This window comes from Aedes aegypti, chromosome 2, assembly GCF_002204515.2.
Source record: "Aedes aegypti strain LVP_AGWG chromosome 2, AaegL5.0 Primary Assembly, whole genome shotgun sequence".
Taxonomy (NCBI): domain Eukaryota; kingdom Metazoa; phylum Arthropoda; class Insecta; order Diptera; family Culicidae; genus Aedes; species Aedes aegypti.
In genome coordinates, this window is record NC_035108.1 from 249,024,566 (window position 1) to 249,045,905 (window position 21,340).

At 39.7% G+C, this 21,340-nt stretch overlaps 1 protein-coding gene across 1 annotated transcript in view; it reads right to left on the reverse strand.

Annotated features, from left to right (window-relative positions):
• Positions 1 to 21,340, reverse strand: part of LOC5569370 (ras-GEF domain-containing family member 1B) — a 166,532-nt gene that overhangs the window by 57,420 nt on the left and 87,772 nt on the right. Inside the window, exons 9-10 of the mRNA XM_021844775.1 lie at positions 10,846 to 11,153; positions 1,128 to 1,291 (exon numbers count right to left, since the gene is read on the reverse strand). Coding sequence (XP_021700467.1) covers positions 1,128 to 1,291; positions 10,846 to 11,153 — 472 coding nt within the window. The remainder of the gene's footprint in view (positions 1 to 1,127; positions 1,292 to 10,845; positions 11,154 to 21,340) is intronic.

Sequence of the window (21,340 nt, forward strand, 5' to 3'; positions counted from 1 at the left end):
ATAAATATGATTTTATTTTTTCACGAAAAATAAATTCATGACGTTTATATAACACCATGAAGACAAGGTAAACACATACGCTGCTTGCGGATGATGATGACGCTTTTAATATTTATGCATCCAAAAGAAGAAGAATTCGTTTGAAAAAGATGTATTCAAATAAATTTTAAGAAGCAATTGCTGCATTGATTTGACCAGATGTTCTTTGAAGGTGTATAGAATTGTTAATTAATGAATATCACTAAAATATTATATTCTGTAAGGCTACACTGTTACAGTAAAAATTGCGTAAACATTACTTCAAAAGAAAAACGTTCAAGAAAAATCCCAAGCATCAACAAACAGATTTAAAACTTGGGAAAAAAACAAAAATAATGAAAACTAACACTGAAAATAAAACATTTTATTTATTCCCCCCCTCTGGCTTTTTGAAAAATTTGAAGGGGGGAGGGGGTGACAAAAGTAAAATTTCAAATTTGTTCCGGCCTTATTTGAGGTATTCGAGGCAGGGGATTCGATTTATTTTTAATTTTTCTGAAGTTCTCTCCCTGGTATAGTACTAATGAGGTACATAGAATATCCAATGTTGAAACATTGGAACAATTGTCGAATAAATTATCAATGATTTTAGACACACATCATTGCAATCTTCTATTGCCACGATATATGAGTTATATGTCTAGGTTAAGTTAATTGAAAGCGTTTTTTCTCTCTTACAAGTAGGTGAAATCAACCTACCTGTAAAAAATCTGAACTGCAACGGCAAATGAAATATAATATGTTGTTCACAAAATGTTACTAAAAGCTTATTTTAGTTTTACCGTATTTGAATTATAGTGTTGTCTCACACAAATCACCTTGATTAAATAAATGAATGTATTGTTTGAAATAATACTAATAAATAAATAAAACAAGGATGAATTTTGTAATTTAAGTACTGGTAAATGCTCTAGCTTATGGCCATGTGAGCATTTTTATCTCAAAGACGTTTTTTTTCTCTACATTTTGACATGTTCTTTGAATTGGTTATGCTGTGCTAATAATAAACTGGAACGGAAACCCAAAACCACTACCTTAGAGGGTCCAAAAAAGACCGTTACCATACTATGTACACCCATGGGTCTTACCTGATTCGTTCTGCAGTTTGCACGACTGCATGTGTCGACAGAGATTCGCAAACTCTCCAACGTCCGGCAGTGTTTGATTGACTTGGCACATGTGTCTCGTGAATGCACCTGCGATGGCCGCCAACCGATCGAACGCTGTCATATTTATGTGACCGTTTGGGAGCCTGAAATCAGAAGAGTGGCCGCCAGTCAGTGGTGGTTGAAATGAATAATAATGCAATTATCGGAATTAATCAATCTTGGACCACGAAGTCCCGCAGGTGCAATTATGAGCACTCCACACTTGGGCAACGTACACCTTCCTATGGGTTATTCCCAGATACATACAGGTGACAATTAGTTCTAAAATTGCGTTGGAAAATTCATGATTTAGGGCATGATCTGATGCGGGAATCTCGTCGTAAAGCTGCACAATGGCATATGCAAGCACGTACGAACCTGTGGCCGCTGGTTGGAAGAAAATGCCATATTCATTAGTTTATGTGTGACACCGAGTGATTTGTAGGGTTTGCGGTGCGGCACATAAACTGATATAATAGATGGCGACGGTTTTTGGTTGAAAAGAGGCAGCAGAATAACACGGGTTTGTTAAATGTTTTCGCTACCATGGGAAGGTGGTAATGGTGTTTCATGGAATGCTAATTAAAGTGTCGTCATAATGGAGATATTAGTTATTTGTGGAAGCTTTCTGATTAACTTTTTTTGTGTTACAATAGAACAAGGGGGCTGCCTTTCTAGAAAACAGGTGTTTATTAAAATGCATACACATGATTAGAACTAGCAGAGTTTTTTTTTTATATTGCTTTTTGCCTTTGAGACGCAAATCTTCAAATTTTCTTGTACCTCCAAATGCGTTAACACAAAATAATCAACTAGCAACGATTGTATAAATCACTGCCGCCCAAGCAAGAAAAATCAATCTTTGACACTGCATTTCATGTGAAAAATCTTACCGCATTTGGTGTTCCCGCATTTGATATTTAAATATATTTGCATTTCAAACGCACACAGCAATACTTTTGTATGCAGGCTGCCATACATTTAACGAGAGAGAGCACTATTCTTCTTATTTATGATATTTGCAAACACATATAAAAAATGATCATGAAATTGAAGGTGGGCAACAAATGTAACATATACATACCTTCATTTGAAATGAATGTCTCTCTCTAGCATTTACGGTTCGCGGAACTAACTAGCAGAATACAGATACCTAAAGCATGGAGCAACACTAAACATCTCACCCGGCTAAAGGTTGATCTGGGCTCAACATTTCCTCTACTAATTCCATAAGCATATTCGCTTGACCTGATCGATGATGTGTGTGTAATCGAGTTTGCACCCACTTTTACATCGGTTTACTGCATTTTCTTGACTAAAGGGCTGTTGACATTACGAAACACCCACCAACAAGCAAATGTAGCAAAATTTTGCTTCAAAAGTCACGCACTCTAACCCCCCCGGCCAGAGGCGATAAACCACCCAACTAACATTTCCCAGTCAAGCTGTGTTGCTCACTCACCTCCTCGACTGTGTGCAGAAGCAACAACGTGTGCATAATGCACCTGATGCACTGGTTGTTGCAAGTTAGACGTTGAAGGGGGCATAATGTTAAATGTAAAAAAAGCAGAGCAGCAAATTATGCATAAAATACGCGATCAAGCAATAACAAATACCTACTCATCACAATTTGAATAACAGGTATATGTATAAGCAAACTAGAAACAATTTATATCATTTCCTTTATCAAGGCTATTTAATCAGTTCTCGTTGAAGATCTGGTAGTAAGAGGTGCTCACTAGTTTTTTTTCTCCGGAGCATCGCAGTTCTTTTTGCATTTGTTTAAAATCTTGGCGATATTTCTAAAAAAAATTGGGAGTGTTTCTTGACCAGCTCATTGTGAAGTTCTTTCCATTTTTCTGTGTTTTATTTTAATGTTTCTACTTGAATAAAAACTGACAATGCTTTGACAACTTCATCTCGGAGCTATCAGAAGAGACAATACAAAATACTAGGCAAATTTTCATTACTCTTGGATTCTCTCCAAATTTTTGGAAAATTGTTTTAACAATCTCAATGGTCGTATAGTGCCATATTAGATTACAGTTTAAAAGACTATTTTCAATGCATTGCTTTGTTAACATTGAATTATTTTTGGTGATATTATAATGGATTTGCAATATTTATTTGGCATAACTTGTGATCGTTTTTCTGAAAATATTTCTACGAAGCACAAGCTCCTCTAATTGCACTTTGCATGTTTTTTGCAGATCCTTGAAGATTTTTAGAAGTAGGTAAATACCGTTTTGATTCAAATTCCGGACAGCTTCTAATTCCGGACACTCTGGGAAAGGTTTCAATTGAAATGTTTCAAAATTTGCTGTTTGAAAGTTCCCAACTTTCGGACGCGTTTTAATATGAATTTCAAATAGCAATCCATGAAAATTTATAATGCGCAACTTGTTTTGACGTTGCTTTTACGAATTCGAGAGTTTATTTATAATTAAACTATTAAAGTTCTTCTTTTCGTGAGTTGTCCGGAATTTGAAACAAGGTGTCCGTAAAATTAAGTAAAAGTGAGGTTGTGTCCGGAATAAGAATCATGGAAAGATCATTAATTTCTATTTATTTTAGGTAATTCAAGCTTTGGAATCCGAATCTTCGCCCACCGCTCGGAAGTTGAGTGTTTCAAAAGTCTGATAACGCACAGGTATCATACAATATGTTTCAATTTATATGCTTTTCAATCGGTTATACTTCACAGGGGCCTTAAGTGTCCGTAATATGAATCAAAACGGTACAATGCAATGCAAGAGTTTTGAACAATTCTTGATAAGATATTGACGGAATTCTCATAAGATATTTGGCCACTTTTTTGTAGAGAACATTTTTAATTTTCGAGGAAAATTAGTATGAATTTTAGGAGTGACGATTGAATTGTGATTTGTTTTACAATTTTATTTATTTTTTATTGATTGCGACTAAGATCTTTGACGAAAATAATAATAAAATGGTGAGAATGGAGTGCCATTAGTTCTTTGTGTTCCTGAAGAAATGAAATTCTTGACCTGTTCAACTTCTACTTGGAGCACAACATTGTTCCACCTGAATGGAGGCAGGTCAAAGTAATAGCTATTCAAAAGCCTGGGAAACCAGGCTTCATCTAGACTTTGCAGACAAGGAGCAAGCGGCTTCAGTTTTTCTGGATTTGAAGGACACTTTTTATTGAGTTTTCGTCGCACCGCTTTTACCAACTGGAGGATGATCCATTGGAGCTTGACCTAATGCTACCCAATGAAGTCAATAATGTGCCCACCGTCAACAATGCAACTGGGGAATTGGATTTTACAAAGATCGATTTTGAGGCTCTCTAGCTTTTCCTGTCCGAAACTGTTTGGCATGCTCTTCTGGACGGGTTGACGGCCGACAATATGGCTGAAACATTCTGCTCCGTCATAGCGAATTGGTTGAACACAAATGTTCCAACTCGTCGCCCTGTGGTCTCCGGGATATGGGGCACTCCGCTTTTGAGAAACCTTAAAAAACGTCGCAATGCTATTCAACGTAGACTCCGTCGCCACCGATCGCTTGCTTTCATCGCGCATGTGATGAGTATCGGCAACTCAATTCGTCTCTTTACAAGTCATATGTGTTGCGAGTACAAATCAAACCTTCAGCGAAATTCAAAACAGTTTTGGTACTACGTGAATTCCAAAAGGAAAAGCTAGATCATACCGATGTGTGTTCTCCTGAACGATACCGTTTCCTCGTCACCTTTGAAGAAATGTGAACTTTTTGCCGTCCACTTCTCATCTGTATTCGATGCGAAACCCGCATCCCCATCTAAGGTGGATTCTGCTGTATCAGATGTCCCTAGGGACCTTTTAGATCTGGATATTTTCCAAATTACGCCTGCCATGGTCTCGCAAGCTGTCAAAAAATTGAATTGCACCTTTTCACCTGGTCCGGACGGTATTCCTTCAGCCGTATATTGTCGATGCATGAGTGCTTTGGCCGAGCCACTTTGCCGGATTTTCAAACAATCTTTTGGTGATTCGACTTTCCTCGCGATTTGGAAACAGTCATTCCTGGTTCCGGTACATAAAAAGGGCGAGAAACGGGATGTAATTAACTACAGAGGTATCACTAGCCTTTCTGCTGCATCGAAGTTATTCGAGATGATCGTGAGCGATGTTATATTGGCGCAAGCCAAAGGCTGTATTTCCATTGATCAGCATGGCTTCATGCCTGGACGCTCAGTGACGATGAATCTGCTTGACTTTTCAACGACCTGTTTGAACAATTGGAAAATGGTGCTCAAGTCGACTTATACTGATCTTAATTCAGCGCTCGATACAATTAACCACGACATTCTGCTGGCGAAAATATCCAAACTAGGCGCGTCGAATCGACTATCATCATGGTTACTCTCCTATTTATCGGAAAAACGCTGCGAGTCAAGGTCGATTCCTGTATGTCGTCGAACTTTACAAGTATGTCTGGAGTGCCGCAGGGCAGTAACCTGGATCCACTCATGTTTCTTTTATTTTTCATCGACGTGATGCTGCTTCGAGGGCATGGTTGCAGGCTTGCATATTAGAGTGATGCAAATTTTGAAATGTTTGCTCCCCTATACTTAAACGATTTTAATTATGGTAAATGACATCCTCCCAAAGTTTGAAGTGGTTCGGAAGAAATTTGACTGTGCACACGCCATTTGAAGTTTATATGGAGATTACTATGGAAAACGCTAATCTTTTGTGTTCAGCCTTCTATCTCTTCGTCATAATATTTTATGGAAAAGTGAACAAATTCTTCTAATGTGAAATCCTTCCAACTACAACTTTGTCGAAGACCACTTTTCGATTGGACCTCAGGATAAATTGTTATTCATCATCATAATGTTGGTTTGCATGTATCGTGCTTCACCAACTGTTCGGCAGGCAACAGTGGTGCTCCTGGCGGGAAGAATAGATCAAAGTAATTCAGGCTACTATTTTCTACAGCAAAAAAACAGTGTTGCTTTGAAAGTAATTGAATGATCATCTCAGCATGACTCAGACTTTTTTTTTTTATCAAAAATATCAAATTATCCTTACGTCCCATCGAAATGTGGTCTTCGGCAAAGTTGTAGCTGGGAAGATTTCACATGAGATGAGTGTGTCATATTATGACAAGTAGTTAGAGTACTGAACACAAAAGGTTTGCCTTTTCCATAGTAATTTCCATATAAACTTCAAATAGCGTGTACACAAACAAATTTCTTCCGAATCACTTCAAATTTTGGGAGGATCATTTTCATTATAATTGACATCGTTTAAGCATAGGGGAGCAAAAACTTCAAAATTTGCATCAGTCTATTGCATATGCTGACGATCTTAAGTTGTACTTTGTCGTACGCACAGTGGTAGACTGCGTTCGTCTGCAAGCCTTGTTGGATATGTTTGTTGATTGGTGTAGACGGAACCGTATGACGCTGAGTGTACCCAAGTGTATAGTTGTGTCGTTCTATCGAATAACTCGACCGATTATGCACAATTATATTGTAAACTAGTGGTCCCGGCAAACTTCGTCTTGCCATCAAGTAGGCTGTGAATATTCTGGCATTTTATACACACAAACACGTCGGAACCCGTGACAAACAAAACGGAGAAGGAATCATTCAGATCCGCTGATCCGTTCTTAAGTCATTTCGGGACATACAAACACCATTCCATTTTTATTTATATAGATATAGATGACGTCGTTCTTAAGAGAGCCGATAGTTTTTGCGATTTGGGAGTCTTGCTGGACCACAAGCTCACGTTTAATCTGCATCGATCAAATGTAATTCCGAAAGCTAACCGTCAGCTGGGATTTATAGCAAAAATCTCCCGGGATTCCACTGATCCGCATTGTCTGAAAGCTCTTTATTTTAGAGAGTGCTGCTGTAGTGCGGACCCCTCATCAACTATCGTGGAGCTTGAGATTAGAAAGCGTGCAACGGAAGTTTATCCGACTAGCACTGCGGAATCTTCCTTGGCGTGATCCGCTGAATCTGCCGCCATATTCGGATCGTTGTAGGCTGCTCGATTTGGATACGCTGGATCGTCAACGCATAACCCAACAAGTTGCTTTTATAGCCAAACTCATGAACTGCGAAGTCGACTGCTCCCGATTGCTCTCGATGCAGAATTTCCGTGTCGCTCCAAGGGTTCTACGTGGCGGCGCTCTTCTGCAGCAAAGATTTCATCGTACTGCTTTAGGAAGTAACGAGCCTTTTACGTCGATGACCCGTTTATTTTCTACGTTTGAAGATCTCTATGACTTCGATGGTTCGTCCAACCAATTAGTTTCGCGTGTTAGGAACTCGGACTTAATAATATAGGATTTAGTTTCAATTCATGTAGAAAAAAAGTCAGATGGGTAATTTACAAATATACAAACATACAAACTTCCACAATTAGCTCCCGTTAAGAGGTAAGATCTACCGGGGCAGCAGGAACGAAAAACCCGGACCCCGAGACTATGGCCTCCCTGCTTGCATAGATAACCGTGAGATCATAATAGCGACTATTCCAGCGGAGATAGATAGCGGCTCTTATGGGGACTCATAAAAGATGATCCATCAAAACAAACAACTAGTGGAATGAGAAGGAAAGGCTTCTGGACCCATCAATAACAGGCTAAGGTTCCCGTCATGAAAGGAGGCGACCAACAACAACTTAAGTGAGAACAGTGTGGGCAAAAACCTAGACACTGTGACGACGTCAGGCTGTGGCCGCTTCAGTGCAACATGTGAGTTGATCGATGCCCCGGGACTAAGCGAAGCCATGTATCAGAATAGGGAGTACCTCCCGAAAATGCAGGTAGCTGCTGAGCAACTCGATGTCTTCATCGAGTTTGTTAAGAGCAAAAGCAATATCAGCAAAGACTTGAAAACAAGTCTACTGAAATTGCGACAATCAGTTCTAGCTGCAAAGCAGGACTATGAGAAAGCCAAGCCACAACTTGGCAAGGTAGAAGGCAAAAGAGACACTATGTCGTGCCGGACTGAAGTGTTTTCGTTCAGGGGATCTTCCGAGGATGAATACATGGTGAAAAGACGTATGGTTGCTAAGGGAAAAGTGACCGACGCGGCCGTCCTCAAGATAGGTCTAAACAGCTAGCAGCTACAGGGACGACAAGACGATACCCAATCCAAGAAGTAGTCTCTATCTCAAATGAAGGTTTTGCGATAGCAAAAATCAACGGCGTATTCTATTGCAGTTGTTACGCGCTTCCAAGGTGGTCGATTGAGGAATTTTCCCACATGGTCGACAGGATGATAGCCGAACTAGCTAATCGGCAGCCAGTAGTGATAACTGGCGACTTTAATGCATGGGCAGTGGAGTGGGGTAGCCGCTGCACCAATCAAAGAGGCCAGCTGTTGTTGGAATCCCTGGCCGCATTAAATGTAGAGCTGGAAAATGTGGGTACAGTGTGCACCTTCGACAGAAATGATGCAGAATCGATTATCGATGTGATGTTTTGTGATCCTAACCTTTAAGATACCACGAACTGGCGCGTTGATGACGGACATACATATAACGATCATCAATCGATTCGCTATACCTATACCAGGCGGGAGGAGAAAGTGCGATGTAACTGGACCCAAGCCCGAGGTTGGAAAACAGCGTCGACGGCGAAGTATTCACTGAAGCCCTAAGGCGCTAACGGAACACTTTGGACCTAAACGGTGGAGAGCTTGTTGCTGTGATATTACGAGCGTGTGATGCTTCCATGCCGAGAAAAGCCTTCGGGCTAGACGAAGAATGCAACGAGCACGCACAGAAGCACAAAGAGTAGTTCGCGGTGCAGCATTTAGAGAGGCAAAGTTGGCTCTCAAAAAGGAAATCAAGAGTCGGAAACGGGCACGCTTTGATAGTCTATGTCAGAGTGCCAATTTGAGTCCGTGGGGTGACGCCTACGGAGTGGTAATGGCTAAGGCCAAAGGTGCCATAGCGCCCCAAATGAAGTCATCCGAGTTGCTGGGATCGATAATCTTCCCGCATCATCCCACACCGTATACGGAAGGTGCGGAAGGTCTGTGCAACAACCAGTTTTGGTTCAGAAAAGGTAAACCTACTCTGGAAGCTATCCAGTCGGTCGTTCAGATTGCTGATTGGCGATCGAGCATAAAAGAAGCGGCATCCGTTACTGCCCGGTTGTCACTCTGGATGTGAATAATGCGTTCAACAGCGTAAGCTGGGAAGCGATAGCCTACGCGCATCACCGCTTTAAGGTACGGGTACAGTTGTGTTAGCTTCTAGAAAGCAATTTTGATGGTAGGATTCTACTGTATGACACATATGAGGGGCCGAAAAGCGTTCGAATTACCGCGGTAGTACCTCAAGGTTCAATCATGGGCCCGATGTTATGGAATGCGATATATGATGACGTACTGAGGCTGCCCCTTCCAACGGGTGTTAAGATTGTTGGCTACGCCGACGATATCACCCTAGTGGTCTATGGAGAATGGATGGAGGAAGTAGAGTTGACAGCAGCGCACTCTATTCATACTAGGACACTAGGACTGGCCCATAACAAGACTGAGGTGGTGCTGGTCAACAACCGCAAGTTCGAGCAACGGGCGCTTATTTCGGTAGGTGATTGCGCCATAGAGTCCAAGCGATCCCTTAGGCATCTTGGGGTGATGATCGATGACAAGCTCAGCTTCACTAGCCACTTTGAATATGCCTGTAAAAGGGCATCTACGACCATAGCGGTGCTTTCGAGGATGATGTCTAACAGCTCTGCTATAATTGCCAGCAAACGCAAGCCCCTGACAAGCGTGGCGCTATCCGTACTGAGGTATGGAGGACCAAGGCGCTTTTAACCAGGCACTTAGAACGAGCAGAAATCGAAAGCGGTTGGAAAGTATGTACAGGATCATGTGCTTAAGAGTAGTGCATACCGAATGATTTTTAAAAAGGCCATATGCATCAAATGTGTCAAATTGGTATTAAAGAAACCATGGGAAGTGAACTTCCACCTGCCTCAGTTTCTGTCAGAGTATTGTTGCTATAGGCAGAACCTGCATAGGTTCGTGCACTCAAAATCTCCTGCGTGCCCTAATTGTGCTGGTGTTGAGGAAACTGCATTACATGTCGTGTTCGATTGCCCCCATTTCATTGTTGTGAGAGATCGCATGCTCGCTAAGTGCGGAGGGGACACGGATGCTGAGGTCTGGAATGCAGTCTACGGCTGTCACTCACATTATGTTAGAATTGTAGCGCTTATGGCGCGCCGACCAAGAGTTGGCTGCAGAGGATTAGCCCTGTGGAGGCTGGTCCCCTATAAAATTGTTTGAGTCGGTTAGGAGAAGCAGTTTGCCTAGGCTACTTCTGCTACATGTGTTGTGCTACGCACTTGCCCTTCCCCGAAGAAATACCGTAAGGATGGTCTGAGGCCAAGGGAAATGTCGGTGCACTCCGTACACCACTTGAGCCTTTCAGCGAGAAAAAAGGGCTGCAACGGAATGCCCTTTGGTATTCCTTTCTTTTTTTCAGTGCACATGGAGACGCATGGTTGTCAGGACGTAATTCAAAATATTATGCCCTAAGCTACTTCGTCGTCTTGCAAACCTTCATAGACCTTTTTTTTGGGGTTAACGATTCCCAACGATGCTCCTCTAAAAGAAATGACCCTGTGTACTACCACCTATTTCTGAAACGAATAAAACTCCCTATGAACTTACCTAACACAGCAATCTTCTCTGGATTTCAAAGCTAGTTTGACGATGTCCACAAAAACCGGAACGACAACCCATTCGGTGGACTTTGGCCTGGAGACGCAGGATGACGATGACGATGATGATGATGCGGCGGCGGCGGCAGAGGAAGTGACTGCCACTGATGTCGACGAAGGTTTTCGCTTTTTGTCCCCGCCATTGCTGCCACCATTGGAGCTCGTTTCTGTTTGTTTGCTCCATAAATTTCCACAGCCTTCCGCGTGACGTTGCATACAGTCCAATTGTTGACTCGTTGTCGTCGAAAGCTTACTCCACTGTGAAAAGCGAGTTGTGAAGCGCAGGGAAAACGATAGAAAAGAGAACAAGGAGATCAACTTGAGAGACAACGCAACTACACCATGAAGATAAAATTAATTAACGCCACCAGCCACACAGCACAACCAGAGTTTCCGACTGACACGGTCGGGGTTTTGTATAGTTATCCCACAACTAAAGCGGGCAATAACAACTATGCTATATCAGGTTGAAAGCGTAATGAATTTTACAGTACATTGAAAAAATCCCACCGTGCTTGGTTTCATTCGAATCCCAGTTTATCGACATGACGGGGGATCCTTTTGGATCTGGAATTCCGTGCAGACTAAGCTAAGCGGTAGTATATTCCAGGTGTCGTTGATGTCGGTGAAGCGTTCACAGCTGGGTCATTAGTCACTCACAAAGGCGAGCAGCAGCTGAAATTGGAAGTGTGTCATTTGAAGTGCAGTTTCGTGCAACGCTGTTCTCTATTCTGATGAGTGGGCGCACTTCGCTGTTGGATCCAGACATGTTGAATTTTACCTGGCTCTCTTCTACACGGACCGGCAATTTAAGTGTTGCATGGGAAATTAGGTTAGAGGTCGTCCATAAAGTAGGATACCGGTCGTATTTTTGACCCTCAAAGGAAGTGATTTCGGATTTTTGTACAAAATAATTATTTACACAGTGTAACCAAGTCAATGAACATGTCAAAATTTAGAGAGAAGCTTAATTATGAAGCACTGTTTTTTTATACTATTTTGGACACCCCAATACATTTTGGATCCTCAAATTACCTTTATATTGCAGTTCCCGGCGTTTTTATTTGATTGGAGACTATTTCAAGAAACTGTTGGTTTAATATGCTCGCGCATATTCTACTCAATCGATTAACTTTTTTTTTCTTTATTAACGTGAATTTTAACATATATGGCTAGTTCTTCACTCACATTAACAATTGTCAACGGAGTGAATGTTCGCTTTTTAGTCCAGAAATTTGTAAATAGTTTTGTTACCTTTCGAAAAATTTCTTGTGGCTTAAATTTCTGCGGAAACGTGTTGTAACGGTTGTATGTTTATCTATACAACCGTTTTAACACGTTTCCGCAGAAATTTAAGCCACATGAAATTTCAATTAATTTAATTTTAATAAAAATAGAGACATATTATATGTACAAACGGTTGATGCAAGTGTGAAACAGTCCAACCTTGATAATAAACCTTCTAGCTGTTTAGCGGAATACCTATGAATAAAGCCGTCTTCAGTGTCGTGTACTAGACTCGACGAACTACTAGAAGTCGAGCCTAGTACACTGAAGACGGCCTTACAGTTGAGGTCGAAATACGCGTATCTGTCAAAGGATACAAACTCTAGCGGAATTAAATAGTATAGTACTAAACTCGTTTTTTCATCTATTTATAGGTATTCCACTAAACAGCTTGAAGATTTATTATAAAGATATTGGTTAAGCTTTTGATAGTTACCTTTAGGTAGAAATGTGTGTTGCATGTTACCCCACATCAGGGGTAGCATGAAATAAGGATTTTTTCAGTCTTTCCTAATCCCAGGTAATCAAATTATAAAAAAAATGAATACCGCGTTGCATTATTTACGTGGCGATTAGGATACCAGATTGTTTTTGGTTCATCCTAGCCTTCTATTTTTCATCTGTATACCTTTGGTAACTTTGAAGGTGAAAAGTGTTGCAAGTTATTCCGTTTGACGGTATGAAATTCGGTTTTAAGTCATATCTTTCCCAACTACCGTAATCCGGGGTATCATGGATCAGCGGGGTAACATTGATCGGAATGACCCATCTCATACAAAGTTCGCATTATCATTTATTGATGGAACATTTCCAAATCATGAATGGTGCTTCTATTTCTCATACTCATCAGTTGATGAAAGTGGAGATTTTCACGAAAATTGCGTTTACCTTATGCGTAAATTTGGCAACTTTTCGAAACAATGATTTCAATGGTTAATGATGACACTACCAAACATTCATGTCTCACATAAGTTCTGTAAATGATATGAGCAAGGAAAATGCGGTTCTTACTAAAAACGGCATCGCCGAAAACGATTCCGTTGTCAAAACTTTCATAAGTATGTTCAATTAGTCAACATTACCGAATTACTGTTAAGAATGTAACTTTCCCTTAGGAAATCGCCTATCTTTAGGCGTATTCCGTGGTTTGAGATGTTTTTAATTTTAAAATAACTCAAAAAGTAAATGACTTGTTAAGCATTTGGCCTTCATATTCGGCTTCAGGGGCCATGATTTTAGTAGGTAACGACATTTTCAATATTACCGAACGTTGTTTACATAGGTGATCAATGTTATATAGTCAATATAGTCACGAGTTATGAGTGGCAGTACGTGTTTTAAAAATATAAAATTTGCAACTATTGCATTTTCGAACCAAATATTTAAGAAAAATTCAAAAAAATGATCAATATTACCCCGGATTACGGTACTTGTAAATTGAGTCGATCTTCTCTTGTAAACGGGGAATTTGTTGTCACGCAAAATTTAACTGTTTTCGGAGTCCACATCCAACTGGAAAATCAGAAATTTTCGTCTACAATCTGGGAATGTTTCAATTGGGTTTATTCTACGAGTGGCGTGCGGTGAGAATTGTCGGTCTTGTATAGCGAGGTGACAAATCTCGACTCCAGTAAAGTGACCCTCCATTTGATTTGCAAGACGATCCACTTCACTCGAGTTGATAATTGTCAGCTCGCTATACGCGACTGACAATTCTCACCTCACGCCACTCGTAGAATAAGCTCAAATATCTGTTTGCTGATTCGACTTTGACAAACTGCTAATAATAGTCACAATGCTTCTTTATGCGACTTGCGTTGAAAGATTCATCTCGTTAAAAAACATGAAAACGTGTGTAAAGAACAAATAAGACGAGGAATGATTGAATGCTATCACGCTACCCGAGCAGGTGGAAAAAGCTGACGAAGATCATAATTTGTTGTTCTAAAGGATCATAATAAGCTATTGGTTTGTTGCAGATAAGAGATAAAAGATCAAAAATAATATCAAAAATTAATATGGAAAAGTATTGAACAATATCTTGTTAAGATATTATAAGATCAAAACAATATCTGGCAAGTTTATTGATTGACCAACAAATCAATATCAAAATATGATCTGACAGATGGCGAAGAATAGAAAAAATAAAAAAAAGCCAGCAATCAGGATCGAACACAGAAATGCTAACTATTCGACTATCCCTCTCGGATGTAAGTTCAGTGAAATGAGAGCATCAGCTTTTTCGCTTTTTGAGACTGATCTTTGCTCCACAAGGTTGCCTGAACGTCTCACTGTTCAGTCCGGCCATTTTGTGTTTTATTCCATGTTGAAGATCTAACTTTGATCTTGTTTACATATTTTCAGATGTTGAGCTATAGCGCTGAGATTTATAAAATTTTCGAACATCTTTACAATATCAAATTGAGATATGAGGTCATAATTTGTTCTTTTTGAGATGTGATTTTGATTTTTCCGTCTGTCCGAGTAGTGTATGTGCGTGTACCCAAATGTTGCTTGGATAAACTTTCGAACAAACTACGAAATATTTAAATGTAGATTTAAACGACATCACTCTACTGTAATACCGTTTAACCATTCATATTTAAAACGTAGAGTTTAAGACAATGCTTGTAAAGCACGAAATGTTCTTTGGAATCCGATGGTTAACCATACTCAACAAACGTATTTCAGAAAACGTTTAGAAAATTTCACCAGGTGCAACAGATTTTCTTTAAGCAGAGTTGTAAATTTATAAAAGCAAAATATATGCCAAGGGCAGACGAAAAAAGCTTAAGTTTGCAAATGTTGTTACGTTTTTTCTTAAATGTTGATCTAGAAATATTTTTAAATTTTTGTACTCTAAATTTTTTACGCCCGTTTAACTTTTCCAAAACCACATTATCTTCAAGTTCACAAAACCCCCCCCTAGAGCCAAATCCTGGTTGCGTTACTGACTCTTAGAAATATTTCGATGTATAGATAATTGATAAGAAACAAACAATTCGATCAAGCAAAATGCAAACTATGAGCTTCGTGAGCATGTGGTTATGGTCGTCAATTTTTGCTAAATTCCTAAAGTCCCCACAAGGTAATTTGCCCTTAATTCCATTAGAAAAATATACATAACTTTGAAATGATTTAACGCTAAATTGAGTTCTTTCAACTCAAACATATAAAAAGTTGCATCTACCCAAATTTGTATTGTTGGAGCAAAGCCCCTTTATTCAGCAGATGCAGCTCTCTCTATTTTTGACAACATTCGTGACAAAGAAAGATAATACCGAGCGATTTTGGGTTGAAGGTATAATCGATATACTTAATTGTGGGTAAAGTAAAATCAAAATATAGGTACAATTTTTTCTCTATCTGCACAGAGAAATATGAAGCAATATGCAGTGATAATCATGGGAAAATGGAAAAAGCCGATGACGAAACAAAAACGAAGATTCGTCCTCGTCACTCAACCAAAACATTGGGGTAGGACGCACCAAAATATTGGAGTAGATTGCACTGTTAGATTGTCATCGTGCCTTGATGGTACTCTGATGCTTAGGTTTTTCGATATTTGAGTTGATGCAACAGGAAGAAAAGTCGATTTATCTGAATATAATATTATTGGCATAGAAAATTAACTAAATTTAAAATTAAGCAACTCAAAATGACATCCTCCGATTCGGAAAGATCATCGAAAACCCATGAAATATGGGTATTTTTGGAATAAAAGATGGCGTCCTTCGACATTTTGAAATTCAAGATGGTGACGACCGGATTGGAAAAATCCTTGGCAACCCATGAAACATGGGTATGTTTGGAACGGGCGCGACGAAGGGATGATAAAAATCGATGTCCGACGCCATTTTGAAATCCAAGATGGCGTCCTTCGGTTTGAAAAAAAAAAACCGTTGAAAACTTGCGCAATATGGGTATTTCGGAAAGGTTTAACTAGGGGATGACAAAAATCGATGTCTTACACCATTTTAAACTCTAAGATGGCGACGTCCGGATTAAAAAATTGTCGAAACCCATACAAAATGTCGGTGATTACGAAAATCGATGTCTGACGCCATGCCTATTAGAGTGGTTCAAAAAATCGTTTTTGCTCCACACCGCTCATTCGATTCTAGATCAAATTCTGAGTGTCCTCCCAAAATTTGAGCTTATTTGGATGAAAACTGAGACTGCACAAGTCCTTTAAAGTTTATATGGGAATTACTATGGGAAAAGCAAGCAATTCATTCAATCGGTTATAGTGTTTTCCCATGTGCTCTTGGGGTTTAGAGCTACGTTGATACTGTGAGATACATTCATCAGTTACAACTTTGCCGAAGACCGTTTTCAAATCGGACGCCCCGGTAATTAGTTATTGATTTTTGAATGAGTTGTAAAACTTTGGCTATAATTATTGGGCTGTTCTGCAGGCATCACTGGATATATGCAGTAAAACATAGTAGCCATGATTTGTGCGTGCTATCTTTCGCGCCAAGTGCAGCAATGTTGCCTGTTCAGAAGTTAAATGAGCACTGCCGAAGAATTTGTGACTGGATATAAATCAATAACTAATTACTGGGGCGTCCGATTTAAAAACGGTCTTCGGCAAAGTTGTAGCTGATGAATGTATCTCACAGTATCAACTTAGCTCTAATCCCCAAGAGTACATGGGAAAACACTATGACCGATTGAATGAATTGCTTGCTTTTCCCATAGTAATTTCCATATAAACTTTAAAGGACTTGTGCAGTCTCAGTTTTTATCCAAATAAGCTCAAATTTTGGGAGGACACTCAGAATTTGATCTAGAATCGAATGAGCGGTGTGGAGCAAAAACGATTTTTTGAACCACTCTAATGCCTATATTGCATAGACTTTAAATGATTTTCCCAAACTAGATTTTGAATTGCAAATTCTAGTTGTCCTTCGATTTTCGTCATCCTCTCATCGTGCCCGTTCCGAAAATACCTATATTACATTGGTTTTCAAAGATTTTCGCAAACCGAAAGCCGTCATCTTGGATTTCAAAATGGCGTCGGACACCGATTTTCGTCATCTCCTTGTCGTGCCAGTTCCGAAAATACCTATACTTCATGGGTTTACAACGATTTTCCCAAACCGGAGTATCAGATGGTGACTGAGACAAACTGATCCTCTTCGCAGGCAGCTAGCCTCACTAATAGCAGAGCTCTCTCCTACCTGCTCGGTGTGAGAGTAAAAGAGTAGGAGAGAGTGAAACTAGATGTTAATATAGATAAGTTGAAAATAGATCTGTATCGATAAAGAAGCTACAGATCAACTGAGTCTGGCACAGTAGTGTGGCCACAAGCACGGAGTGCCAACAAAAAAAAAAAAAAAAAAAACAAAAAAACAATTCTGAAACTTGATTTTGTTGACTTTATGTTTGAGCTTGAGCTTGAGCTTGATTGGCCGCCCGTGGTTGCTACTCCAGTATCGATAGATCAGCTGTACTTACAAAAGGAACCAACCGAATGACTGCTTGGGACTAACAGACACCTTCATTGTGTAAGTGTTGGTGATCTTCCATTTTTAGGCAACAATGGCGCCTGCCACGTCAGAATGCAGACCAATGAGGGAAAGGGGGAGGAATTGATGATGCATTAAACAGGCTCCCACGTAAATCGTATATACCACTGCGTTCACGCCAGTTCATGCGAGAGTGTATAGGCATGGTAGAGAGGTTTGCTCTTTGGTTAGCAGACTGCCTATGTATCAGGCGTAGGGAAACGGTTTCTTGTCCGTTTCTGGTTCTAGCGTTTGCTATGAACGAGTTGGGTGTGAGTGTGATAGATAGAAGTACTGTAAAACGGGGTAACTTTGATAGGTTTTTCAAAGAAAACTTGAATATTTATGCATGCTGTTTCAAAGAATTATAATTTATATTTTTAAAACAAGTACTGGCATCCTATCCTATCGATTGCAGTCGATAGATTGCCAAAAATGTTTTGAATGTATACATAATTTTTCATATAATAAGTTGGTTTTCCGTTTTGGGGTAACTTTGATAATGGAGTATGAATCGAACAAAATTGAATGAATGACGAACATTTGTAGGGCATTGCATACCTCTAGGCGTTTAACGTTATATGGAAATTTATGACTTAGATTACAAAAATGGTCCCAGTTTGTGAAAATCAGCCCTGTCGCCCTGCTTAGTCGCGCTTAGTCGACGACTAAGAAGCTTTTCTTAGATATTTTTCTTAACACCCTTTAGGACATCAGATGAAAATTCAAGCTGTATCATCGACCTGAATTAATTTAACTTTTTTACATGTAGATCAGGTGCAACTAAACTCCCTGTGTAACATCAATCGAAAATGGTCAAGCTGTAGTAATTTGACCCTGGAGTAATTTGACCTTGTCTCAATTAGATCAGTTGCATTTAACGCCCTGAAGGATCTTCTTCTTCTTTCTGGCGTTACGTCCCCACTAGGACAAAGCCTGCTTCTCAGCTTAGTGTTCTAATGAGCACTTCCACAGTTATTAACTGAGAGCTTACAATGCCAATGACCATTTTTGCATGTGTATATCGTGTGGCAGGTACGAAGATACTCTATGCCCTGGGAAGTCGAGAAAATTTCCAACCCGAAAAGATCCTCGACCGGTGGGATTCGAACCCACGACCCTCAGCTTAGTCTTGCTGAATAGCTGCGCGTTTACCGCTACGGCTATCTGGGCCCCCGCCCTGAAGGATATCATTTAATAATTTCAAACTATATTAACGCCCTGGAGTAGTTTGACTTTATTCTATGTAGATCAGGTGCATCTTAACGGTCTGAAGACAGTTGTATCAACGCCCTGGAGTATTTTGACTTTGCTCTATGTAGATCAGGTGCAACTCAACGTCCTGTATGACATCAATTGACATTATTCCACACAGATCTTTGCAAGATCGGGAGCATCTTTATGCCCTTTAGAAAATCAATCTAAATTTCTTATCTGTATCGACGCCCTGTAGTTATTTGACCTTACTATGTATATCAGGCGCATCTTGATGCTCTGTAGGACATCAATCGAAATTTTCGAATTGTTACAACGCTCTAGACTATTTTGAACATCTTTACGCCTCGTAGAAAATCTATCAAAATTTCCGAGCTGTATAAACGCCCTGGAGTGTTTTGACTTTGCCCTATGTAGATCAGGTTCATCTCAACGGTCTGTAGGACATCAATTGAAAATTCCAAGCTTTATCAAACGCCGTGCAGTAATTTGATATTGTTTCACGTAGATCAGATGCATCTTAACTCCCTGTATAACATAAATGGATCCATCTGTTTCGCGCCCTGGAGTAGATTGACATTATTCCACATAGATCTTTGTCAGATCTACAACATATCAACGCCCTGTAGGAAATCAATCGAAATTTTTATGCTGTAGTAACGTCCTGGAGTAATTTGACCTTATTCCATGCAGATCAGGTGTATCTTGACGCTATGTAGAACATCAATTGAATTCCTAGATTTATCAACGCCCTGGGAAAAAAATGGCTTTATTCCACACAGATCTTTGAGAGTTCTAGAGCATCTGAACGCTCTGTAGAAAATCAATCGAAACCTACGTGCTCCATGGCGTTGATACACCTCGGAGTAATTTGACCTTATTCCATGCAGATCAGGTGTATCTTGACGCTATGTAGGACATCAATTGAATCCCTAGATTTATCAACGCCCTGGGAAAAAATGGCTTTATTTCACACAGATCTTTGCGAGTTCTAGAGCATCTGAACGCTCTGTAGAAAATCAATCGAAACCTACGTGCTCCATGGCGTTGATACACCTCGGAGTAATTTGAGCTTATTCCATGTATATCAGATACAACTTAACGCCCTGTAGGACATTTATTGTAAACTCTAAGCTGGATCAACGCCCTGCATTAATTTGGGCCTTTTTTCCATGTAGATCAAGTGCATGTGACCGCCCTTTAGGACTTAATTTGATAATTCCAAGCTGTATCAACGCCCTGATGTAAGAGTCCACAAAGATCTTGGCGAAATCTGAAGCCTCTTTACGCCCTATAGCAAATCAATCGAAGTTTTCTTGCTGTATAAAACCCTTACGGTTATTTGACGTTATCCTAAGTAGATCATGCGCACCTCATAGCCCTGTATAATATCAATCGAGATTGTCAAGCTGTATCAACGCTCTGGAGTAATTTGAATTTTTCCTCAAATAGATGAGCTGTATCTTAACGCCCTGTAGGACATCATTTAATAAATTTATTGCTGTATCAACGCCCTGGCGTAATTTGTCCTTATTCTTTGTCGATTAGGTGCATCTTAACGCCCTGTAGAACGTCAATTGTAAATTACAGGATGTATCCAGACCCAGGAGATATTTGACAGTATTCTAAATAGATCAGGTGTATTTGAACGTCCTGTATCCAATTAAAATTGGTCCTACATCAATTAAAATTGGTAAGCTATTTCAACGCCCTGGAGTAATTTGACTTTATTTCACCTTTATTTTTGGAAGATCTGGAGAATCTTAAAACCCCTTTGGAAAATCAATCGAAATTTCCATGCTGCTTCAACATACTGAAATAGTTTGACCTTGTGTTACGGGGATCAGCTGCATCTAAACGCCCTGGTTAAGATCAATTGCAAATTCTAAGCGGTACGACAAATTTGACCTTATCCTATGTAGATAAAGTGCGTCTTAAAGCCCTTAATCAATTAAAAATTCCAAGCTATCCAAGTATCGACGCCCTGGAGCAATTTGACCTGATTTCAATAAGATTAGGTGCACCTTAACGCCCTGAAGGATATTAATTGTAAAATACAAGCTTCTAAAACGCATTAAAGTTTTCTGACATTGTCTTATGTAGATCATTTGTATCTAGAACAATAATTTAAAATTCAAAGCTTTATCAACGCCCTGCAAAAATTTGACCTCGATCCAAACATATCAGGTACATCTTTATGAACACTCTAGAGTAATCAGGAGCAAATTAACGCCCTAAAGAACAACAATTTGAATTTCCGAGCTGTACGACCCCTTGCCACCACTAAATTCTGAAATTCGGATATTTCTTTGGTATATAAATCACTTTTTCGTGTGAAAATAAAAATTTTGTTGAAATTTCGACATAACTTCAGCATGCAACAATATCGATCAAATCATCTCAATCAACAATATCGATCGAAGTATCTCT